This window comes from Amblyomma mixtum, chromosome 2 (genome assembly GCF_055824585.1).
Source record: "Amblyomma mixtum isolate Tamu chromosome 2, ASM5582458v1, whole genome shotgun sequence".
NCBI classification, from domain to species: Eukaryota; Metazoa; Arthropoda; class Arachnida; order Ixodida; family Ixodidae; genus Amblyomma; species Amblyomma mixtum.
The window spans coordinates 84387985-84409820 of NC_143013.1; the positions used below are offsets into that span (position 1 = coordinate 84387985).

General features: G+C 49.3%; 1 protein-coding gene and 1 non-coding gene across 3 annotated transcripts in view; both read left to right on the forward strand.

Annotated features, from left to right (window-relative positions):
- LOC149359963 (uncharacterized) overlaps positions 1 to 21836 on the forward strand; it is a 262381-nt gene that overhangs the window by 203377 nt on the left and 37168 nt on the right. For both annotated transcript variants that reach the window (XM_089572064.1, XM_089572063.1), the window contains exons 2-5: positions 1356 to 4745; positions 10209 to 10301; positions 14917 to 14940; positions 18187 to 18381. In XM_089572064.1, the coding sequence (XP_089428190.1) occupies positions 1356 to 4745; positions 10209 to 10301; positions 14917 to 14940; positions 18187 to 18381 (3702 nt within the window). The remainder of the gene's footprint in view (positions 1 to 1355; positions 4746 to 10208; positions 10302 to 14916; positions 14941 to 18186; positions 18382 to 21836) is intronic.
- TRNAS-GCU (transfer RNA serine (anticodon GCU)) lies at positions 10419 to 10490 on the forward strand. The gene has a single exon. It is a non-coding gene; the product is annotated as a tRNA-Ser (tRNA).

Here is a 21836-nt window from a genome sequence, read left to right on the forward strand (position 1 = left end):
CTTTTAGTTTTCTTGTTCCGTCCAACAGCGTGCCCTCTAGGCGAGCTTCGAAAGAGGCGGTCGAAGCTCAAAGCGTTGTCTCGCCACTTTGACGGCAGGGCAACAGGCAAGCATTGACGGATTGTGGGAAACAGTTAATGGTAAGGAGCGGGTCTTCCCTGGGATGGTGTTTGTGCAAGCCATTTAACTAGACGGCGGCGAAACCGATGGAAGCGTGTGGAATGCCCCAGAGAGGTGCGCAAAGGGAGATGTCGCCGCCAAACACATTGCCGTCGCTCTGTCTATGTCTTTAGCTTTTGGACTCTGGAAGACGACCACTGACTCCAGCTACTTTCTTTTTCCATCCTTCTTGCTCTCTCTTTCTACTGAATTCTTTTCCTTGCAGGCGTCCGTTCCAAACAAAGACCATCGTAAACGCTGATAAACCTGAGTGCTTCCTCCGACCGGCCGACGCGCGGTCGACCGGGATTCATCACGCCGTGAAAACGGCCCCACCGAAATAGAATTCGATTTACGGACAGTCAGAAATGAATTGCATTTCACATTCGGGGCGCGCGTGGGGCCTTGGTGGTCGAATAACTCTCTCTCGAGTAGGGGAACAAATGTAGTGTTGTGTTCCCGTTCGTTTACCGCGGTGGCTCTCGCGCAGCAAAGGAAGAAACGAACGACAGTTTCTGAAAGACGGCTCTTTGACACCGGGTCACGTTCTCGCTCGCGTTTGTCGATGTTTGCGCCCTTAACTTTGGCTTTTAAACTGCCAAGGTCTTGCACGTGGAAGAGACGCCGTCATAGTGGCGGCAACGACGAGGGGTCCCGCTTGCTGGTGTTCCTTTTAAGCAAGCACATCACGCTCCGAGTTCCCTGCCGCGTGTAGGGTTAAAAAGAAACGTTGCCATGAACTGCCTTTCGAGAATACATCGCTCCAATGGGAGCAAATTTTCTCCTTAAATTCAAGGCGAGGCTTCTTTGTGATGTTTCCAGCACATTTGTGTTTTGTACGCACGGCACATATACCTATGTTACGGGTCGATGTATACACAGGCTTCAGCAGGTTTTAGCAAGCACTATTCCTGAAGTTTTACTGGAGCTAGTCTTCTTCGGATTCTGCCGCACTCGAATTTGTTATTTCGTCCGAGTGAGTTCAGCAGCGTCGTTACCACCATGACCAGTTATGATTCAACAGGTTCAACGTTAGTATACCCACCATTCTTCACAACTGGTTGTTTTATACACTGTCAGTGTTCGTTTATGAAGCAATAGCTTCCAACTTGCCCCACACAGGGTGTGCATTTTCTGCCTCGAATACGAAAGAAGGACGTGTGCGTTGCTCATGACCGCGTTTCGTTGTCACGCAGGGAACTCCTTGGACGCGTCCCGGCTGACACTGCGCCCTGCCGCGCCGCTAGACCTGGTGGACGCCGGCACGCAGGTAGACCTCTCGGCCGACACGATCGCCTACGACTCCGACGATGACATGATGAAGCGCAAGATCAGCGCACTGCGCAGCCGCAAGGGGCACCCCATCTACTCGCGAGAGGACATCCGTGAGCAGTACTGCATCACGCGCAAGGAGATCGCCGTCCTCGACGACAAAGGCGCTGCCAGGAGCCTCTTCGGCTGCCTGGCCGCGCAGGGCGGAAGCAGCGCCACCGGAGGAGGAAGCCCCTGCAACGCGGCCCTCTTCTCGTGCGTCCAGCGCGCCTCCAGCGATGAGAACATCCCGCCGCCGCCTCCGCCGCCGTCCGGAGGCAAGGACGACGATGACGACTTCGCCAGCTCGGGCTTCCGTCGGCGGCCCAAGCCGTTCTGCCTGCAGGACCCGAAGCTACGATTTGGCAACCTCGACGCCACCGACAGCGACTCGGTGCGAGTCGTGGTACACTCGAGGTCCTTCTCGGCGCGTCCGAGGCTCCAGAGCTGCAACAGCTACGGCAGCACGAGCCAAGGCAGCCTGGCCAGCAGCAGCAACCTGAGCTACGCGTCGCGTTGCGCTTCCCGACCGTCCAACCTGAGCTTCCAGTACGAGCGGGTCACGCTGGGCCAGTGTCACAGCGTGGACGCCCTTAACGACGCCTCGTGGAGGCGTCGCAGTGACGGCGGCGTCGCAGTGCCCGACGGCCTGCTCGACGACCGCCGGGCCAAGCACGTCAGCTTCGACTCGAACGCGCTCGTGCGCAGCAACACGGTCGCCGGCGGTCTTGAGGACGTCGAGCTGAGCCTCGGGGGCCCCGCCGCCACGTCCACGCCGCTGGGGCGCCGCGCCGTATCCACGCCGGACGGTTCCCAAGAAAGGCTCTTGGACGCTCGCTATTACCAAGATTCTTTCGAGAGATCCTCGTTCGGACGCCGACGGGCTCTGGTCAAGACGCAGGCCACGCAGACCGAGACTGTCTACCGGACGAAGGCGTCGCTGCCGGCCTACCTGACGCTGTCGCCGCGCGCCGCGCGAGGGGCCAAGCACAAGGCCGCCCGGCGGCGCAAGGCCAAGGATGCGCGCCGAGCCGGCACGTCCGTTAGCGACGACAGCGACGAAGACGTGATGGAGGTAGACCTCGTGAGCAAGCAGCAGAGGCTGCTCCCGTCTCCTAAGCCGCACAAGCAGGTAAAGGTGAAGCAAGACGGGTCATCTTTGATGCCCGTCAGGTTCGAAGACGGTGGCCTGGAGTTGAAAAGCCCCCGCACCAAGGGTCACATGGAGGAGCTAAGCAGGGCTCTATCTAAAATCGACCCGCTCAGGGAAGCCAGGAGCAGTTCGAGGACTGCTCCCAGCAACCATAACCACGAAGACGCCGCGCTAAGCAGAGAGAGCAGGCGAGACGTGAGCGGCACCCATTATTCAGGACCGCAAGTGGAACACCCGTCGTCTGTCAAGCAATACCCCTCCAAGGAGTCCCACAGGAGAGAAGACAAGCGAAGCACCCACCCCGCGCAGGCTGAGGGACTCACGTCCCCGGAAAGCGAGTCGTCTAGCAGCCAGTTCACGGAGCGCGAATCCTCGCGGAGCGAACGTTCCACCAGCAGTTCTGGACCTGCCGTGGCGGCCAAACTGCGAGAGGCAAACGCAGACGCCGGCCGGCAGGACACGACCAGCGAGAGCACCACCTCCGAATACGTCACGGCTACCGAACACTCTGCCAAGGTCAGGGAGTCTGCAGAAACGAGCAGTGGCAGCCAGCCACGTCGCGACGGCACCGACACGTCCTTCGAGACAGCGTCATCGGCCAGCCTCTTCAGCTCGCCGTCATCGAGAAACGGTGCGCGTACGAAGACCCCTTCTCCGAAGGCGCACGAGGCCTCCTCGAAGGACGTGTTTCGGGATCCGGACGAAGCGGCCCTGTCCTCTGAGGAGACGGAAAAGAGCCACAACGACTCGTCAGACGAATCGACCAAGAAGGAAGAGCAATTGCTGTCCTCGGAGTCCGGCGAGTACTCGCTGGGACGCGCCGAAGGAGTCGATGATGAAGATGAAGACAGGACTGACAAGTCCGACGACGAGGATGGTGCCCTGGAAAGAGACGCCGAGAGCAGGCCCACGTCCCAAGCCGACGAGTTTTCCGAATGCGCAGCACCCCACCAGCCACCCGATCTGACGCGCACGACGTTCTTCGACCAGGGAGGACCGTGCTCATCCCGCAACGACGATGACTCAGACGACATGGAACCCATCATGATGCCCTTGATGACGTTCCGCGACGTCCAGAATGCGATCAGCCGCTCCGAGATTCGACAATACGACGAGCTCTCCACAGTTTCCGAGGTGTCTGAGGAGAACAGCAACTCGGACCAGCAGATCACCGAACGCTACCAGCCGCCGGTGCCGGACGTTGTCAGCAAGCCGGACACACCGCCTCCTCCGTTGCCTCCGCCACCTATTTCATTAAACACGTCACCACCTGCAGAAGAACGGCCGCCATCGGAAGAGCGGCCACCAGAGCACCCGCTACCGGAACAGGGACCGCCACCTCCGGAGCGACACACACCCACGGAGCCACCAGCAGAGCGGCCAGCGGCAACACAGAGACCACCACCGCTTTCCCCCGACCAGCCCAAGGAGCCCTTCCACTACTCGTCTTCCGAATACCTCGACTCGGAGGTGCCCACTCCGAGCTTCGACAGCGCCACGACTTCGGGGAGCTTCAACATGGACCTGCCTCCGGCCGCCGCCGACCAGACGAGCCACGGGTCCAACCTGTCCACGACCACGACCGACTCGGATGGAAAGAGCGTGGTGGCCGCCGAGGGTGATTCGACGCGCAACGGCGACAGCACCGACGTGACGGACAGTTCCACGTCGACGACGAGCCGCTGGCGGCCACCCGAGACGCAGAGGCAGCAGCCTGACGGCGGCGGCGCCATCCCCAAGCAGCAAGGAGGAGTCAGCGTCGAGCACCGGCGCCGACGCGAGCGCGCAGCCCGCGTCCGCTGGGAGACGATGGACGCCTCGTGCGCCCACGCGGTGGCCGCCGAGGAACACTGGCGGCAGCTGCAGCAGGGACGCCGCTCGCGGTCCCTGCCGCGCAGCCCCGAGAGCAGGGCCCTGGACGCGGCCGTGTGCAGCCAGTGCGGCGAGAAAGTGCGCGAGCACCACGTTCCCGGGGCCTACTCTTGGGAGCGGCCGCTGAGCCGCGGGCACTGTCCGGACGGGCGCCGCTCGGCGCCCTGCCCCGACTACGGCCGCCCGCGGCTGCCGATGCCCTTCGCTTCGGCCGACATGTTCGACGACGACGACGATGACGAAGACGCCGGTAAGAGATCCGGTTAGATTGATTGCACGTCACCCTTAACTGGGCAGTGTGGGCGGATGGAGTCCCGCAGCGGAAGGAGGGATCAAACAATTATTTCCGGCACTCCCTTGCCTGCCCCCACTGCGCCCTAATATAATCTGAGGACAGCAGGCGCAAGCTCAGTTGTATCGGTTCTGTCACGTGTCCCATACCCATTATCGGAAATTCGGGACAAGCACTTCAAGTTCCATAGCGGCTTTCAGGTTCCGTGCCGCTTTGTTGGCGATATGCCTCTAAAAGTATATCTAAATTTATTTATTTATTTATTTAAAATACCTTACAGGCCCCATAGGGGCATTGTGTAAGGGGGGTTACAGAGTAAGCAGCAAAACATGAAACAGGAACAACTGTAGTAATGAAAGGCCACCAAGGTACACTTAAGGAAATAACATGAGTAAAACTTAACGTAAGGCATTAATACTAGAAAGTAAAAAAAAGAAGAAAAACGCAAAAAACACAAAAAAATGACCATATCAGGGAGTACAATTCGTGAAGTGATATTCAGGGAAAAAGACGCAAAAAAGCAATAATATATACAAGGCATACAAGTGAACACACGACGCAGCATAAAATAGCAATTCACAAGAGCGAGGTAGCAATGAAAAAAGAAAATCACAAGAAGTTCAAAGCAGATTGCCAAGTGTAAGAGACAAGATAAAGTGATTTGTAAGTGCTATCGTGAAAAATGCTCGTGTAGGAGATGACGAAATTTTGCTTGATCTGACTCGGAAGCAATGTGATCAGGAAGATTGTTCCACAAGCGAATGGCGGTAGGGAGTGCGGAAAAGTTAAAAGCATGTGTCGTACCGTACATGCGCGCAAAACTTAAGTGGTTATTTAATCGACGAGACGTGTTCGAGGCGGTCTGGGTATGAAGTGTGGATTGTGTGGCATTATAAACATATTTGTGAAACAAGGATAACAGAGCGATATAACGGCGAAGAACTAAAGGCTGTATGGAATGATCGAGTTTCATTTGCGTTACGCTGGAGTGATGGCTATAATTACGTGAAATGAAACGGGCAGCTCGGTTCTGGACTGATTCAAGCATGTCGGTTAAGTATGTAGGATGTGGGGACCAAATGGATGATGCATATTCGAGCTGTGGACGAACAAATGTCTGATAGGCCAATTTTCGGATGTTGGAAGGTGAATTACCCAGATTACGACGTAGGTAACCTAATGTCCTTGAAGCTTTTGCGCAAACGGTTGCAATATGGTCTGTCCAGGAGAGGTTTTCGGTTAGTTGAACACCCAAATATTTATACGATACTGTATGTAACAATTCTTTATTATTGACGTTGTATAAAAATGTGAGTTATCACGCTTACGACTAAAAGAAATTACCTGACATTTTGACACATTTAAAGCCATTAACCAGGTGTTACACCAACTATGAATTAGGCTAAGGTCATTTTGAAGGGCCAGGTGGTCGTCAGTACTGTTAATTGATCTGTAAATAATGCAGTCATCAGCGAAAATACGCAAGCGAGAAGAAACATTAAGTGGCAAATCATTTATGTAAATTAGGAAGAGTAAAGGGCCCAAAACGCTGCCCTGAGGCACACCAGAAGTAACGTAAGTAGGAGACGAAGCAATATTATTAACTACTGTGAACTGTTGACGATTCGAAAGAAAATTTCGAAGCCATGTTAGGGTGAAGGAGTCAAATCGAAGTGCCGTTAATTTAGCAATAAGGCGACAATGAGCTACACGATCAAAGGCTTTGGAAAAGTCAAGGAAAATGCAATCGGTCTGCTGGTTATTGTTCATGTTAAGGTGCAGGTCAGTCGTGAATTCGAGTAACTGTGTCTCACATGATAATCCTTTCCTGAAACCATGTTGATGGCGAAAAAAGAATTTATTGGACTCTAGGTGATTATAAATATGAGAAGCAATTATATGTTCCAGCATCTTGCAGCAAATGCAGGTCAATGAAATTGGACGGTAATTTTCCGGGGAGTGTTTATTCCCAGTTTTAAATATGGGTATGATTTTTGCCATTTTCCAGTCATTAGGCAGCTGTCCCGATGACAAAGACTGCTTGAATATATGGTACAGAATGTTACTGGATATAGAAATGGTATTTTTTAATATCTTGGAACTAATATTGTCAATACCAGATGAAGTAGAAATCTTCAAATTATTAATAAGACATGCAATTCCCTTCACCGAGATTTCAATACTTTCCATGAATGGCCAGTCATAGTCAGCAACATCAGGTACATTGGTATGATCCTCGCGGCTGAAAATCGATGAAAAAAACGTATTAAACGCAGAGGGGCACTCATTGTCAGGGAGGGGAGTATTTGTATCGCTATGCAAGGCTATCTTGTTAGAGTCACGGTCAGGTGATATAACTCGCCAAAACTTTTTCGGATTCGAATTTAAGAGAGAAGGTAAATCTGTGGAGAAATATTTATTTTTGGCTGCAGCTAAGGCAGAACAGTACGTTTTTAAGCAAAGGCTGTACCTTTCCCACGAAGGAGCATTATTGACGCGTTTAGCGGTATTGTACCGACGTTTCTTTTTATTCCTGAGCTTACGTAGTGCATTAGTAAACCAAGGATTTGTTTTGTCATTTGCTATCGAGATCAACGGGATATATTTGTTAATTAGAGCAGACATTTTATTCTTGAAACATACCCAGTTATCTTCCACCGAGCGATTATAAAAAGAAGGAAGTAGCGTGCGGTTGAGAAATACTTCAAGTTCATTGTTTATTTTAGAGTAGTTTGCTTTGTTATAATCACGTATTATTTTCTTTGAGATCCCTGAAAAGGGTAGTGGAACACTAATTGTAACCTGAAGTAGATCGTGATCACTAAAGCCGTTTAGGTGAACTTGTTACTGAAATGCTTGTTACTGTTGCATCGCTAGCGTAGGCGTTCATCGTACTGATTAGGATGCCTATACTCAAATCTTCCGCACCGCCTCTATTACCGCTCCAGCAAAGAGGAAGAAGACCGCTGACAGAGAACTGCGAGCACGCCCGTTCGAACGTTCTGAACGCCGTCTTTGCCTAATTTGCACGCAGTTGTAGTAGTAGTAGTAAAAACTTTATTCTGAAAAATGGGACAGGGTTTAGGGGTTGGAGTCTTGAGCTGCAGGTGGTAATCCTAGGTACAGGATGCCTTTGGTTCTTGCTGCCTCTTCGGCCCACTCAGCCAGCACAAGCTGGTCTTGCGGGTCGGAGTTGGACAGAAGCTCCTCCCACTGCTCGACTGACGGGTTTGTAATTTTGGGCTCTATCGGCCTTGCCCGACAGCACCATGTGAAGTGGTAAAGGGTGGCTATCTCTCCGCACCACACGCATTCTGGAGAGTATTGCGTAGGCCAAATCTTATTGTATATGTAGCGACTTGGGTATGAGTTTGTTTGTAGCCGTCTCCATGTAGTTGCCTGATGTCTTGTGAGTGTCTTGTGGGGAAGCGGGTATTTACGGCGTCCTCACTTCCAAAACATGGTGAGCTCTCCGTAGCTGTTCAGAGTATAGTGTTGGTTTCCCCCTTGTCGTCGCTCGCTTGGTTTGTGTAACCTCGAACTATCGCGTCGACTTTAAGGTTTCCCTCCACTCCTCTGTGCCCAGGTGCCCATACCACATTCTGCTCGTTTTTGAGTTTTGTCGCCTCCCTGAGGAGGGTGCCGGCCTGCTTGCTTATTCTTCCCGTTAGGAAGCCTCTGCATGCGACCTGTGAGTCTGTTACTATTGTGTAGCTCTTGTTGTTTCTGTTTGCAATTCCGTGATGGCTAAAGCTATTGCCACCTCCTCCGCCGTGTCTATATCCCCAGTCCTAACTGACATGCTGGATATTTCTTTTCCCTGGTTGTTAACGACGGCTACGACCGCCTCTTTTCTGTCTCTGTACGTGGAAGCATCTACGTAGAGGACGTTCGATTTCCTTGCCAGGCTTCGGCCTAGAGCTCTTGCCCTAGCCTCTCTCCTCCCTGTGTTGCGCAGGGGGCTCATGTTTTTTGGTATAGGGCTGACCACGAACGTTTCCCTAATCTTTTGTGGTATGTCAGTCTAATTCTCGATCTCCCTTATTGCGTCTCGGTGGCCAAGTCTCGTTAGTAGGTGCCTTCCTACCTTGGATTGTGCTAGCCTGACTTTCTGAAAGAATGTGACCGCTTCGTTGTGTTCGTTATAGGTGTTGAATACTCCTAGTTCCATGAGCTCTTGTGTCGACGCTCTGGGGTGAAGTCCTAGCGCGATCTCATATGCTTTCCTAATTTGGGCTTCAATTTGATTGATTTCCTCCCGGTTTAGCTTGTGGTACGGCATGCTGTACGTCAATCGTGGTATCACCAAGCTAGTGACTATCCTGATTGCGTCGGCCTCCTTTAGCCCGTTTCTTTTATTCGTTATCCTACGGATCATTCCGCATATTTGGTTCGTTGTTTTGGTTAATGTTTTGAGGGTCCTAGGAATGTGGCTCCAAAACTACGGCAAAAGAGACCACGCGATCAAAACATTAACAAAACAACGCAGTTGTAAAACTCCCTTTTCTACAAACCCTGCTAGGCCTTAGCCTTTCGCTTTCTGCCCATGGCCCATCCTCAGCACCTATACAGTTCATGTGCGATTGGAGAGTGTGAAAGCAACGAAGTCACGTGATTGCTACGTACGTAAAAGTTGCGCAACATCTGGGTGAGGTCGCAATCCCTGCGTGAAACAAGGCAAGAAATATAGAAGGGATAAGTGACGCCACTTCATTATTGTACATGATGGCATGACAGACATCGAGTTCCTCAAAATTACCTGGAGGAAAAACAGGCGCCACCGTCTGTGAGAGTTTCTTATAACATATCTTCACCCATCGCGAGATTGACACAAAGAGGATGTTTCCTATTTGTCTTAGCTAATACTTGACTGGAAACATGGATCGTGCTGTAGAATCATAGCTAGGTCGCTGTACTCTCCACTGTAAGACGGTTAAATTCTTTTAATGGGGCTTTTTTCGCTTATTTAATAAATTTAGACAACTGGATGCTTCACATTAGAGGCGTGTACAATTAGCAAAGCATTTCTAGAGAAAAGTCGTGTTGTTATGACTTTATCCACATTTTTTGTCAAACACCAGCCAACCCAGATAAGAAGTGCGCGCTTCCCGGCATTCCTGCACCTGTATACGGCACGCGAACGAACGCAGCACGCATTTTCCCTATGGGTAATATCGATATACTCTATGACGGCAGCGTAGCATGAGCGTGCGCTTAAAACTAATGACTACGAGTTGACGAGTATTGAGCGCTGAACAGAAAACAAAAGATAAGTGGATGTGGTCACCTTTGTCATGTATTATAATATCTTAGTCACAAAGTTTCGGCCTCGATTCCAACTCTCGTCGCATGAGAACATTTTTTTTTTTTCGTGTTAGAGTGACCAGCCGGAGCTCTGCGTCTTACTTTTTGTCCTTACAGGTATACACACAAGAAGTTACAGGCAAACAAACTGGCTCTACATTAGCAGCGAACACGAGCTGCAAGCCTGGAGACAGCATCTTAGGACTAACTGTAAGTGTTTAGAGTGTTCGCGTGAGAAGGTAATTCAAGAACAGGGCTTAGTCGGGCTGATTGGTGCATGTTGGAAACGACTGGACAGTGTTAACAGACGGGACGGGAGAGTGCCCCGCCGCGGTGGCTCAGTGGTTACAGCGTTCGGCTGCTGACCCGAAAGACGCGGGTTCGATCCCGGCCGCGGCGTCCGAATTTCGATGGAGGCGAAATTCTAGAGGCCCGTGTGCTGTGCGATGTCAGCGCACGTTAGAGAACCCCAGGTGGTCGCAATATCCGGAGCCCTCCACTACGGCGTCCCTCATAGTCTGAGTCGCTTTGGGACGTTAAACCCCGATAAACCATGAACCACAAAAGGGACGGAAGAGAACACAATACATTTCTGTGCTCTTCCGTCCCGTCTGTATTCGCTGTTCAGTCATTTCCATCGAGAAGGCAATTATTCGCCGCTGACAGCACGTCATTTTTCATTGATTGATTGATTGATTGATTGATTGATTGATTGATTGATTGATTGATTGATTGATTGATTGATTGATTGATTGATTGATTTATTGATTGATTGCAATGAGCGGGTTGGTGATTGAGTGAACGAGCGTGTTAGCCAATGCTGAGCGAGTCAGGATTCGAAGTAGTTTGCCGAGCGAGCCAGGCGTCGACTTAGTAGTTGGCTCAAGACGCGCGGTTCTGCGCGCAGAGTAGCGCTTGCGAGCGAGGTTCTCTGAGTCAACCAAACTAAAAAAAACCTCCCGAAAATTATATCGTTAATCGCTCTTACTCATTCCCCACATTTTGTGCGGCTATCAAATTTAATTACACCGTCTTCCCTATCTGCGCAGAGTGGATCATTATGCCTAACTTTCCGCGCAGAAGCTCTACAAGCAACAATTTTGAAAGAAAAAAAAAGTTGATCGAAGCAAAGGAGCTGTTGTTTCTTTTTCTGCCTTTTCATCGGCGGTTTCGAGCTCCCGACGGCGCTCACCACCGAGACGCCGGCCGCTAGCCACCGAGAGAGAATGGGCGGTTGCGTTGATGCGGTCATTCCGGCCACGAACAAGGCCGCAGCGGAAATAATGGCGGCCATCGTCGATGCATTTGCGGCATGCCAGCGATGGCCTCTTTCCAAGCTGATAAACGTCCTCCCCCAGTGCAGTGCAGCCCGCTTTGGCGCTACATGAAGGACGCATAAAAACGAACAAAAGATCAGCGGAGGAGGAGGAATGTCGGGATTGTATAAAGAAAGCACTTTCGCTCTACGAACTGCGCAAAAAGGGTAATTAGAAACTGTGGCGCATTATGAGAAACTCAATTACCACAGCGATTAACCAGAAAAAAAATACGAAATGAAGCCTATCTCGTAAACAAGACACATCTAATGGACGAAGATCGCGGGGGCATAACGCCTTTATATGCGCATTGGAGCAAGACGAACGAAAAGCTGTGTTATAACCTGCGAGATCCGAAAGGGATTCCAAACGCAATGGAATGCTTTCTATGCCTTTCTCTAGGCATTGGCTTGAGCAACAAACACGTCATTATTACAATGTCAATTGAACTTTTTTCCTCTTGGTACCTCCAAGAGCATATTTTCGCTATGAAGTCAGCTTAATTGTAGTATGGTGGGTTCTGTGCAGTTGAACTTGCAATCGCCTTAGAATGTGTTCAACTGCTTTAAATTGATTACAAAAACGAAAAGAATAAATAAATAAGAAGAAAAGAATAAGGATGTCAACTACTCCCAGTATAGAGCAACTGAATTAGTCACACTTTTTTGAGCAAAGCATTCACAGAATTCGGTGCCAATAATGTTGTCCTACATTGAGCTTTATGTGTATGAATAAATTAATGCTGATTAATCTACACTAAAATATTGCTAACGACCACTGTAGTAGTGACAAGATCTTCGCTAAAAGCGTTCGTCATGTCGTCAGTATTTTCTCTCATGTCACACCTTGGTTTTTGTAAATCGTTAGTACGAAAGACAAAAACGGGCGATCGCGGCGGCTGATGCAATGAGAGTAACACTGTAGACACTCTAAGGGTCTGCTGCTGGTAGTCAATCTCTATATTTAAATCCTGTCAGTGACGAGTGCATTTCATATCTCAAATAACAATAGATATTCATAGCGCCCAGTAGCCTCTATTAAGAACGAACAGACTCTCCGCTTCAGGACATGCCGCATTTTCTGGTACATTTCCAGAAGCAGGGATACCGTGAACGCTTTAACACCCAGTTTGAAATTACACCGGGTATTTTTAGATCATCGCCTGTGCCTCAAAAACACATCGCCTTGCGACACCTGCCTGCGACAAGGTTCTGATTTGCAGCAAGTCGTCGAGGGTAGTGACGCCGTCAAGCAAATTCTACTTCGCTTTTAACGTTCTGTAACAACGCCAGACCATATGTTAACGAATTTAATCGGACTTGACACGTGACACTTATTTACCATAGCAGTTACGCTAATTTTCCATTGTGCGCCCAGAACTGGCAGGTTTCACCTGCCTGTTTAAATTTTTAAGGCTAAAGCCTTTCTTGGCTTATGAGTGGCATGGACGGAAGTTGCAGTAGAGGCTGTCCGCAAAAGTGTCCTCACGAACTGTAAATGATAAGTTGTAGTCCAGCAAAGGTCGTGGGTTCGAGTCCCGCAAAGTCATGGGTTTGAGTCACGTGAAGGTCGCGGGGTTAGAGTTCCGTAAAGATCGCGGGTTCGAGCATGAAAAAAGGGAGGGAGAAAGAGATGAAAGGGAAAGGCTTTGGCATTACCGCTCTTAAGCAGACTTACGCCCAATCGTAATTTTTGGTATGAAGTGCTTCACTGCGTATTTCGAAATCAGTATGCGGATATCACATGTTTCATGTATACCTACACCAACTGTTGGAAGAAAGAATATGCTGCCAGATGCAGTACAAAGGCCTGCAGTGCAAGCTCGAAAAGTATGTGAATACATGCTATGGTAGTCCCGCACTATAAATGAGGAAACAATACTACCGCCCTGCAGATCGGGCGCACAGGGATAGAATGGCTGAAAGCAAAAAGAAAAAAAAAGAGTAAGTACTGCGCGGTACAGTTTAATTAGGAAATGCGAGCTACAATCAGACAGCGCATGACTGTGTGTGGCGTGAGCTACCTGCACAGCAACAAAAACGAGGTTTTTACGAATTGAAAAAAAAATGAAAGCAAAAAAAGGTTGGACTGTGCTTTGAAGTGAGATCCAGTTGTTTGGAACGGCCTCTCGTTTTACATACAATTCCAATTTCTAGAAATTCTGCAGCCTCGCAAGATAATGGTCGGCTTAACTCAGAAAAGGGACGAGTAACGCACGGAATTTCACGTCTCAGCGGGCCCCGCACAACGATCTCTGTCTCGCTGCGAGTGGAGTAGCTCGGCTCTAATTAGGGAGCAGGACGTCGTATTCCGCGCAGCGCTCTCTGCGCAGCGAGCTTGCCAGGCGTTATGCGGCTCCACAACAGCGGGATGAGGAATTTTTGCTAGCGTCGCAATTGCGATTCTGACATTCTCAAGAGAATGCTCCTCGTCATGACGCCAGTCAGTCGTTTCCGAGCGAAGAAGTCATTTATCTGCGCTGTAAAAAAAAATCGAGCACTTCTTAGAGGCACGTATACGAAATGAAATACTGGAGTTTTGCAAAGCAGTGGGTGGGAGACATTGAGCTCAGTGACTTAATGAGAACCTTCGCGTTCTCACTCACTCAGTGAGTGAGTGAGTGAGTGAGTGAGTGAGTGAGTGAGTGAGTGAGTGAGTGAGTGAGTGAGTGAGTGAGTGAGTGAGTGAGTGAGTGAGTGAGTGAGTGAGTGAGTGAGTGAGTGAGTGAGTGAGTGAGTGAGTGAGTGAGTGAGTGAGTGAGTGAGTGAGTGAGTGAGTGAGTGAGTGAGTGAGTGAGTGAGTGAGTGAGTGAGTGAGTGAGTGAGTGAGTGAGTGAGTGAGTGAGTGAGTGAGTGAGTGAGTGAGTGAGTGAGTGAGTGAGTGAGTGAGTGAGTGAGTGAGTGAGTGAGTGAGTGAGTGAGTGAGTGAGTGAGTGAGTGAGTGAGTGAGTGAGTGAGTGAGTGAGTGAGTGAGTGAGTGAGTGAGTGAGTGAGTGAGTGAGTGAGTGAGTGAGTGAGTGAGTGAGTGAGTGAGTGAGTGAGTGAGTGAGTGAGTGAGTGAGTGAGTGAGTGAGTGAGTGAGTGAGTCGGTCGGTCGGTCAGTCAGAGAGTGAGCGTGTTACTATTTCCCGGAAACGTTTCGACAGGCATTGCACGAAGAACAAAGTTAGCTACATCACAGCACGTGGCTTGGCATGGAAATTGCAATGTCCTCCTTCATTACACTAAATTGCTGTAAAGCAAAGAACAGTTATCGATGTCTGGATAGAGTAAAATGTTTTCACCGACATCTGGCACTATAGTTCCCGCTCAGATCAGTGTCAAATATTTCACACTGAAATACGGCTTAACCTTTCGCATACAAGCAACCATTTACTTCCAAACACCGTCCTAGCAACGAATTCCAGTGGTACCTGAATGTTGGATTAAATAAAATTATTGTCATTAAATTGCAATCACTTTCACGAATTGTGTATCTATTACTAAGATTTGTTTGCTTTCTATTTCAAGCATCCAGGAGAAGAGCTAGAAAAGGTGAGTATCTGATTGCCGCTAGGAATGTCAGCGTATTAAATCTTGTTAATTTCATACTTCTGCGCTTGCTATGTGGACCAAAGGTGCAGAAATGTGAACAGAAATACTTCAGATCGTGGACATATTTGTAAATTCCCTTCAAGGACGGCTGGTTGTCCGTGCACATTTCGTAAAGCTGTTATTGATTCTTACTGCTGTGAAGCCTGGCTAGTGAATTCAGCGCTCCACTATGGGTGATGGTTACTCTCGTGCTTTAAGAATAATGATAACAAAAAATTCACACAGAGATACCTAATTGCCTTAATGTTGAGTGCAATAGCATTAGAAGCTGTTGACGTCTTTACCGGAAGTGATGTCATTTCCGGTATGGTGGCATCACCTCATTCATTTCTGTTGTAATTATCACCTCTGGTGACGTCAGTTTCCTCCAGCCAATGAGAATCATCCGGTCTGATGACGTCACTTCCCTCCATGCAGTGCGCGAATTTCATGAACAACGACACATCCCCCCCCCCCCCGATGAGTCTTGTAAGGCTATCGCATTAACGTAATGATAAAAAAGTGAAATAAAAACGGTCAAGCATTCTTGGACATGCTCTCGAAGCATGTGAAATGTGCTTTGCGTTCTTACTGATGGTGATGCGAGTGGATCGGCGTTTATCAGCTCTTGGCTTCAACGTTCAAGCATACTGCGCTTATCACGAACGGGAGAGACGCTTTTTCTTATCGTTTAATGGAAGCATTTAAAGGTGCACTGAAGAGGAATCTGAACTCCTCTTTTTGCCGCGGGAACTCGATCTACACGTTCCTGGCATTCTTAGAAACTGCGACTTATTGCCCTGCGTGGCCGATTTCCCTAATTAAATCGAATTAACGTCCGGCTCCCGCCTTTTTTTTTATTCTCCCTCGTACGGTGGGCGGAGTCGACCAAAGCGTGAAGTGCCCTTCAGCCAGCTCCGTGGAGGCTTTGCTTTCGCTTCATTTTGTTTTTTAGGTTTCCGTGAATAAATAGTTTCATTCGCAGATAATATAACCGCAAAATAAGCCCGCAGAAATAAAAATACACGCGGACTATTTGCTTCTACGGACTACTACGTATTACTCCGCCGATGGCAGGGCGGCAAACCGCCACGGGACTGGGTGAAAGGCACTCCCCGCGTTGGTCGACTCCGCCCACCATACGAGGGAGAATTCGAAAAAAAAGGCGGGAGCCGGACGTTAATTCGATTTTATTAGGGAAATCGGCCACACAGGGCAATAAATCGAGGTTTCTAAGAATGCTCGGAACGTGTAGATTGAGTTCCCGCGGCAAAAAGACGAGTTCAGATTCCTCTTCAGTGCACCTTTAACAGTCGATGGCTTCTCTACATGACATGAGGCCTACAGATGCCGAGCTCACTCAGGAACGAGTACAGTGGGCTCTAGTTAAATTGAACTCGCTTAATTCGAACCTAGCGTTTATTCCAACTAACATGTGAAAACGTCAGCGTCAGGTGTATTAAAGTGCCTGCACTGCGTTTGAACTGCACGTTATCCGAACGAATTCTCAGTCCCCATCAAGTCGACTGCATTTAACATTGCGCTCGCTCTAATATCGTCGTCGTATCTGCGGTGTTTACCTGTTCGAAGAGTAAGTGAAATAGAGTTTATAAAAATACTAACGCTAGTTACGCTAAGTGACAGTACTAGCTAGCTTTGTAACTGAGTAGATGCTTTGTAAAAGTGCGATTCCAATCGCTTTCGACCAGCCAAATGGTGGTGGGTTTTTATGGAGAGAGAGACGGACAGAACGGGAGAGGGAGCTTTACTTCTTGCGGTAGCAATAGACGGGGCCACTTGGGCTACAGTACAAGGTCATTTCTATCCATTTCACTTCAATCTGCTCTACTTCACATCATTTTAGTGCCTTGAAGAGCCGTACTCAAGTGTAATTACGTCAGGGAATGTGAATACAGAAGGAATAGTAGTAGGAACGCCCGTCTGCTCATTGCAAGAAATTAGTTAATATTTGAAAGAGAGTTGATTGGCCGGTGAAGAATTTTCTGTGTTTTATATTACTCTCCGAATGTAAATCAGTTTTTACCACTTTCATGGTTTTGGTCCATAGTCGAGTACAACTCAAGAACTAAGCGACAGTCGCTCCACGAAGGAGGCCGTCTAGTCAATGGCGGCGACCTATCTTCAGGACCTTGCGGTTAATCTTATAGGAATTAATTTGTTAATATCCGCCACCCCCGCGATGTCACGCTAGCAGGTCTAAGGGGATTAACTACAACGTCAAGAGAATCAGTCGACGCCAATTGCTGCAGTGCCTCTCTTGAACGACCTTTGCCGCTACGTTCTTGAGTTGTATCTGACTACAGTAAATACTGTTTGTAATAAATGCTTGCAAAGGGTCACTTCAGTGATTCCCCATGCGACCTGGTTCTGTGTTTTTCACGTATGATGGTACCGGCCGATTTTTGTTTGAGCTAATTAAGTTGAAGTCGATCGCCAGGTGTTTGGGCACTTAAAGGGCAACTGCAGCACGTTTTTGAGAATTTCGAGATATTCAAGTACTTAAATCTATGTAGGCTGTAGGTAAAGCACGCCAAGTGTTTTTTCACTAGTATTTAAAATAGTGACGTAATCAACGATTGAATTTTGCGCTTCTTCTCAATGCACCTAAGGAGTGCAGAGAAACTCAGCGTGATGTCACGGAAGTTATGATTTCAAATTACAGCTGTCGTCAGCCACACTATCCTCTGACGCATAAGACGCTGCCAAACAACTCTCGGCAGGATTCGCCTTCGGTGGCGTTGTTTTTTTCCTTCAAAGCAGGCGTTTGTGCGTTAGAAATGTACCGATACCTTCGATGACGTCATCATGCGCCCCCCACTTGGCGCTGTGCGCTGCGGAGAAGGTTGAAGGGCGTCCGAGTTTTAATCAGCGCTTACTTCACTATTTCAAGTGCTAGCCCAAAAAGGCTTCGCATACTTTACCTGCAAGTTTCACACATTCGCTGCTCGCTGATTTAGGTTCCCCTTTAAGTCGGCCAGCAGTTCCCGCATTGAGACTGGACAGTACATATATGGGTATTTGTACGAATCCGCTTGTATGGAGCCTCATATTAGGCTACACGTATGAGGTCACTTATGTGGGGTCACTTATTAGGTGAAATGTATGACGCCACTTGTATGTGATTTCGTATAGCTTATGAGGTATACGTGCAATGGGGTCAAGTGCTCAGCCCCGCTGTCCGCGCAGAGAGTAGCAGCAGCAGCGTGCTGTCGGACTCGTCGCCTTCTTCCTCGTCCTCATCGTCGCCGAGTCGCCCGAGCTCGCCGGACTCGACCGAGTCCGAGCGCGAGTTCCGACGCCAGTACGTGACCATGACGCACCGCATGATCCACCGCAAGGCCAGCGTCGAGATGTACCGCCGGATAGCGCACCGCTGCTTCGGTGAGTGGGCCGACCACGAAACACTGATTTCTTTCTTTTCTCACTGCGCTGGTCAAGTTGCTCGGCGATTGGTGGTAAGCGGGAGAGATAAGGTGCGATGCAGATAATCAGCATCGCGAGTCGACTGTGGTGGGTTAACTCCACTTTAAACCACCCCAACGCCACTCGCTATTTCTATGGCTAATATACAAATCAGATCGAAGTAAAGTGTTTGTTGCGAAAGCAACACTACACGAGTCGCCCAGCCATTTCGCGGAGCTGACGAAAGGCCATACTGCGCATGCGTGAGGATCAGTGACGTCACACGGCGCACAGCTGGCCGGCCGTCGCCGTCGCTGCGCGGGTGACTCAGAGGTGCCGCTGCCGCACTCGCCAGTCGCGCATGCGCAGTAGCGGCGCATAGCTAGCGTGCCGGGGCCGCCGGCACGCTAGCTCTCCATCCGCGCGCTCTCCATCGCCTCTCTCTCTCTCCTCGTTGCTTTCGCAATCATCCAGGTTTAACCAGAGCTAAACCACTGCCAATTTTTTTTATTGTCCTTGGTATTTCAGGCGCTTTTTTTTGTAAACAAAAAATGGGCAATGTTGATATCGCAGTCACCCGTTCGGCACGGACGAAGGCGAGACGTCTGGGCATTTCTTTTTTTTTTTTCGTAGTTACTTTAGAACTTATAGCGACATCTGTACAGCACCTTATGTAGCTGTCGCTATAAAATAATATAGTAACTGAAGCTGCTGGCAAATCAGCTTGACAGGGCTCCACTCTGGAATTTTACAGCTGCTCATTCGCAGCTCTAAAGGCGAACACGCGCTCTAATTGAATGTCCTTTCGCTCAGATGGACTTAAGGCATCTCGTACGATAATGAAAGCAGAGTTGAATTAGTCACGTTGGCTGTCGTTACCCCTTGTGCTGTAATATTTGTTTGAAACTGGGCTCTTGAAAACGTTTTGTGAAGACGTCTTGTGGCAAAGTGACAAGATTCCTGCGCCGTAAAAATGCCCTCACTGCGAAGCAGCCGCTTCCGACACCAATGTCCACCACCTACTGTGGACATGCCCAGGAACCTCGCTGGTGCACGCTCGAGTTCTTCAAGAGGCAGGCCTGTATTCAAACAATGACTTTAGTTTGCACGTGTGGCTAACGAAAAACATTTACGCCCGAAGCTTAGGCGACTTTTTACACGCAACCGGGCTTCATGCGTTTTTGTAACGTATTATACCGTTCGTCACTAACACCACGTTTTATGCCGCGCGGCACACTCAGCGTCACAAATAAATAAATAAAACGTTCTCGTACATCCTCAGTCAGTTTTTTTTTTTTTTTTTTCAGAGACGAGTAACCTTTCGGTTAATAACTAAGACTAGAAACACACTCCAAGCCTTACTTCCTTGCCGAACGAGATAAGCATTAAATAGGGAGGCGAACTTTGGGTACAACGCGCGATCGCAAGGCAAGCCTTCGGCGTACCCATTACGAGGGCGCTCATTACGCTAGATACATTCGACGTGCGTCGCATGGGCTCTAACTCACTCGAGACGGGGGCCGCGCGGGTGAGAGGTACGAGGAGAAAGAAGCAGACGGTGGGCAGCGAACGATCTGCGAACGACAACGACCGAATAAAGACTAAAGTGACTCAAAGAGGGAGCCAGTGAGGGTGAAGCGGAAGGGGGGGGGGGGGGGGGGGGGGGGGGGAAGGGGCGACGGAACGAGAACTCGCCGCACTCGTTATCGATTTAGGCCGCGGCGACCAATCTAATTTGTTGGCCGCCCCCATACGCGTCGCGCGCAGATGACAGCGTTGAAGCTGTCAGCAAGAATTATCGAGGTGCCGGCGCTACTGAGCGCACGTGGGGCGTGAGGAGGGGGGGTGCGAAGTCGAGATCTAGCGTAGCAGCAGCAGAGACACGTCGCTTCTGCTTATGGGAAAGCGACGCTCTCTTCTGATGCTCCTACAGCTAGTTTCATCCGTTGCTGCGAGGGCCAGACTTTGGGCCGCCGCCCATTACATGCACGTCTCCCAATCTTCGTTCGGCGTCGATATCGCCGATATCGTGCCTCGCTTAGAACCGCACAGTGTTAGAGATGCTGTAGCTAGACTGCTTTCAGCCAATCACGGTACGGCTTGGGACAGAACTGATAGCTATGTTCACGCATCGGGATTAATCCCACGAGAGACGGTGTTCGCTCCGAAGCTATTCTCGCGCACGCAATCGGAAAGCTTTGTGAATGGTCGTGAGTGGATGACAGAGCTTATGGAGCTTCTAATAGGCTGCATACTTTCAGAAACTCAGAGCGTTTGTACTGCCTTAGCAGGACGAGGCTGATCAGCTAGCGACTTAGCTTGTCTTAACTAGATCGGTTCACCAGAACTACGAACTTTGTTCGGTCATGCGGCGTTGTTAAATGAGCGCTAAAAGCTTCGTGAATTTTCGTGATTAGCGGACAGAACGTCTAGCTTTCACGTGGTCGGCAAGGACTTAAGGGTTCAGCGTACTACGTGTAGTGCCTTATCAGAACAGATCCCGATTGGCTGCCGACTGACTACACTTTTCTTAGGCTATTATGAATGACTATAATGCTACGGGCTCTGCTCATGGCCGATTTTTACGCTAATAGTCTCGCGATTGGCTGACGGAGCGTCTGTCTACCAGGATAAAACCGTCTATTTTTTAACGATTCTTTTCGCGATCCATTCTTTTGCATCTTTGACACTGGCCAGCTTAGGCTTTGATAACAGCCAGTGAATTACATTGATAGACATCAGTTATGACATCACAGATCAATGAAAAAGGACTGAAGAAATTGTTGGGGAAAAGAATTGTTGCACTGCATCACTTCAGACGCGCTCAATATGATCTGCGTTCAATAATGCCTGCAACGTGTCAGAAGTGAACCGACTGATATTACCGCATGATAACAAATTAATGAGCTTTCACAAGAGCGCCGAACATAGAGAAAAATTCAAGTTGATCTGTTTCTTTTCCATCATCCACTGAAAGTATAATTTTCCAGCGTTTCTGGGCCAGGCCTGCTGCATAAACTGGGCCCCTACTATGTCTTGCGCGCTGCAGCTTATACTGAGTGCGATAGTAATTGTACAGTCTTATCTCAAAAAACTGCGATTGGCTGGTGATTGAGATCATATTACCTATAGTTATCACAAGCGGTCAGTGCTACGCGCTTCATTAAAAAGTGATTTCGTTCTTACAGGAGCGCAAATTTTTTTGAGATTTCAGCTCCTGATCGACTGAGGGAGTGTATAGCTACCCTGTCACTGCACGCTTTTAGCGATTCAGTGCACGCGCGTACCAGCACCTATTTTCTATAATAAAGAGATAGAGAGACGCATGGGAATCTAACGCGCGCTCTGAAAGTAGATTACTGTTCCGCAAGAGACGTTTTCCGCTCCGCTCCGTACATCTCTCCATCTGCCTCCCCTTGCGGCGCACTTCTCCC